The sequence below is a fragment of the Cystoisospora suis genome (genome assembly GCF_002600585.1).
Source record: "Cystoisospora suis strain Wien I chromosome Unknown contig_13127, whole genome shotgun sequence".
NCBI classification, from domain to species: Eukaryota; Apicomplexa; class Conoidasida; order Eucoccidiorida; family Sarcocystidae; genus Cystoisospora; species Cystoisospora suis.
In genome coordinates, this window is record NW_027165878.1 from 1 (window position 1) to 339 (window position 339).

General features: G+C 45.1%; 1 protein-coding gene across 1 annotated transcript; it reads left to right on the forward strand.

Annotated features, from left to right (window-relative positions):
* Window positions 1-27: 27 nt before the first annotated feature.
* On the forward strand, window positions 28-279 carry CSUI_011537 (uncharacterized protein; the record flags this gene model as incomplete). The annotated part of the gene is made up of 1 exon (XM_068071635.1): window positions 28-279. A coding segment is annotated over one exon (252 nt), but the record flags the coding sequence as incomplete, so codon positions are not given.
* Between the last annotated feature and the right edge of the window lie 60 nt (window positions 280-339).

Here is a 339-nt window from a genome sequence, read left to right on the forward strand (position 1 = left end):
TTTATGTTTGCTTGCACCCCTCCACAGTTTCCTCCTCCCCCTGTAGATCCAACAGGCTTCCCGCGACTTCGGGAGGACCTCCAATTGAGGAGAGAATTGACGTCTCTTTATGAAGAGACAGTTTCTCGCATTCCTTTCTTTTCGCATGCGATGAAGATGGATTTACTTCAATATACACTCGAAGGCCTCATTCAGGTCTCTTCCGGAACCGATTACACTGTACATACACTCCAATTCATGCAGGTTCTGATAGAGGAAGCCTTCAAAGTCCCACCTCTTGAAGTAAGAAAGGGAGAAAAAGTTCGTCTCTTCTCTATCATGAGAATGAATTATGCTCCT